The following is a 2129-nucleotide window of genomic DNA, read 5'->3' on the forward strand; positions in this document are numbered from 1 at the left end:
GGCAAATCCCTGCCTGCCCCCACCAAGGCAGTGTGAGCGGGGGGGGGCAAGAGACTCCAGCCAGGACCTTGCAGAGCTGAGTCCCAGCAGCAACCCTGGCACAGCCTCAGCATCCAGCACCTCTGGGGGGCTTCAACCCCCTGACCTCAGTGGGGTGGGTCAGCCAGCACAGCTCATCCTGGGACACCCCCAGCAGAGCATGGGCATCACTACACATCGACCCTCCCGCCCAGCGCCCGTCCAGCCTCGCCTTGCACCCTCCCGTGCTGCACCATCCCCCAGTCTATTTAGACTAGACATCAAGAGGCAACTTCATGGTCAGGGTGGCTAGGGTCTGGAACCAACTTCCAAGAGAAGTGGTGCTGGCTCCTACCCTGGGGGTCTTTAAGAGGAGGTTGGATGAACACCTTGCTGGGGATCTTTGAGCCCTGTAATCTTTCCTGCCATGGCAGGGGGTCGGACTAGATGATCTACTCAGGTCCCTTCCGACCCTAGAAACTATGAAACTGTGACTCTGGGGTCACCCTGCAGCTGCCATGCTCGGGCCGTGCAGAGGTGTCTCTTGAGATCCAACTTCAACCTGCCTGGCTGCAGCCTCCAGCCCTGCCCCTCACGGCCCCCCCGTGCTCTCTGGGCACCTGCTCTGGGCGGCAGGAGAGAAGCTGCTCTCCCTCCTCTCTGCGCAGCCCCCAGGTCACCCCTGCAGCCCTTTCCCCCCAGCAGAACGTGCCCGGCTCCCTCGGCCTCTCCCTGCAGGACTTGCCCTTGACCTCCATTACCACCTCTGCCCCCTCCAGCTTCCCCACAGGCTTGTTACTGCACAGAGCTGGAGCTGCCCCCAGTGTTCTGGTCGGGCCTGGCCAGCGTGGAGCAGAGGCACCATCACCTCTTGCGGCTGCTGCCCCTGGACCCCAGAGCCGCTGGCCCCGGCGGCTGGGGTTATAACGGGTCGCTCAGCATTGCTCACCATGGGCACGGGGGCCGGGGCGCAGCGGAAGTCCCAGTAGAAGGGCAGCCCTGAGAGCTCGCTCCTGATGCGCAGCGTGAGGTGCCCGGCGTCCCGGTGCCAGGAGACGGCGGTGCCGGCACTGGCTCGGCTCTCCAGCAGCGAGCACAGCAGGTCCTGCAGGCGGGCGAGGAGGGACTGGGTGCGGGCCATCAGCCGCCGATTCAGCTCCTGGGAAGGAGACGTCAGCGGGAGCCAGGGTCCTCAGCCCCGCGCCCCCCCTCCCAGCACCATGCGCGGGGTGGTGGCACCAGCCCCTCGTATCCAGCTCCGAGTGTGGGGGCCGTTGTGAGCCGCGCCGCAGGCCTGCGCCCAGGACATCGCCCCGTGACGCTCACACGGGGGCAGCGCCGGGGCACGCGGCCGACATCCCACGAGGACGCGGCGGCAGGACAGGCGAACCCAGGCCCGGGGCACACGCACCTGCGACCTCTGGGCCACCGCCGTGGCCTCCAGGTGCTCGAACCAGGCGCCGTCCAGGTCGCAGAGCAGCAGGGCGTAGCCGGCGGCGCCGAAGCAGGCCTTGGCCAGGACGGTGGGCGCCTCGGGCAGGCGCAGCGAGCACCAGGGCTGGGCCAAGAGGCCGCTCTCCACGTCCGCCGCAACCGCCATCCTGTGTGCGGGGCTGGGGTCAGCGCCGGGGCGAGGCGGGGAGGGCGCCCCCCCAACCCCTGCCACCAGTGCATGTGACCCGCAGCCGGGAGACCTCCAAGCAGGGGCGGTGGACGGGGCGCTGACCCCCCGCCCCCCAACCCCGGGGCCCTTCAGCTGCTGGGGGCTCACCCCCCATTCCCTGCAAGGGGCAATTGGGGGGAGGTGAGGGGGGTCAAGTAAAGTCCCCGCCCCAACCTACCTCACGTCGTTTCCGCGACGGCCCGCGGGGAGGGAGGAGCCTCCGGCCCCGCCCCGCGCGCGGCCCTCGCCGGCCGCCGTCGTTGTCATGGAGACGCGTCCCGTCGCCGCGGAGCAAGAAGAGGGCGGAAGCCCCACCCCCCTCACCCTGCCGAGCCGCGCTCACCCCGCCGCAACGCGGGTAGCGGCGGGGCCCGAGGGTCTTAAGGGAGGGCTGAGTTGGGCGGGGTCCCAAGGGACGGGACCAAGGGGGGGTTGAGGGATGGGGGCA

General features: G+C 69.4%; 1 protein-coding gene across 1 annotated transcript in view; it reads right to left on the minus strand.

Annotated features, from left to right (window-relative positions):
• The window catches only part of NHEJ1 (non-homologous end joining factor 1), a 40368-nt gene extending 38737 nt beyond the window's left edge, over positions 1-1631 (minus strand). The window contains exons 1-2 of the mRNA XM_019522665.1: positions 1430-1631; positions 968-1177 (exon numbers count right to left, since the gene is read on the minus strand). Coding sequence (XP_019378210.1) covers positions 968-1177; positions 1430-1618 — 399 coding nt within the window. The 5' untranslated portion in view covers positions 1619-1631. The remainder of the gene's footprint in view (positions 1-967; positions 1178-1429) is intronic.
• Positions 1632-2129: the final 498 nt, after the last annotated feature.

Source organism: Gavialis gangeticus, unplaced genomic scaffold (genome assembly GCF_001723915.1).
Source record: "Gavialis gangeticus isolate Ggan-Ray unplaced genomic scaffold, GavGan_comp1, whole genome shotgun sequence".
Taxonomy (NCBI): Eukaryota; Metazoa; Chordata; order Crocodylia; family Gavialidae; genus Gavialis; species Gavialis gangeticus.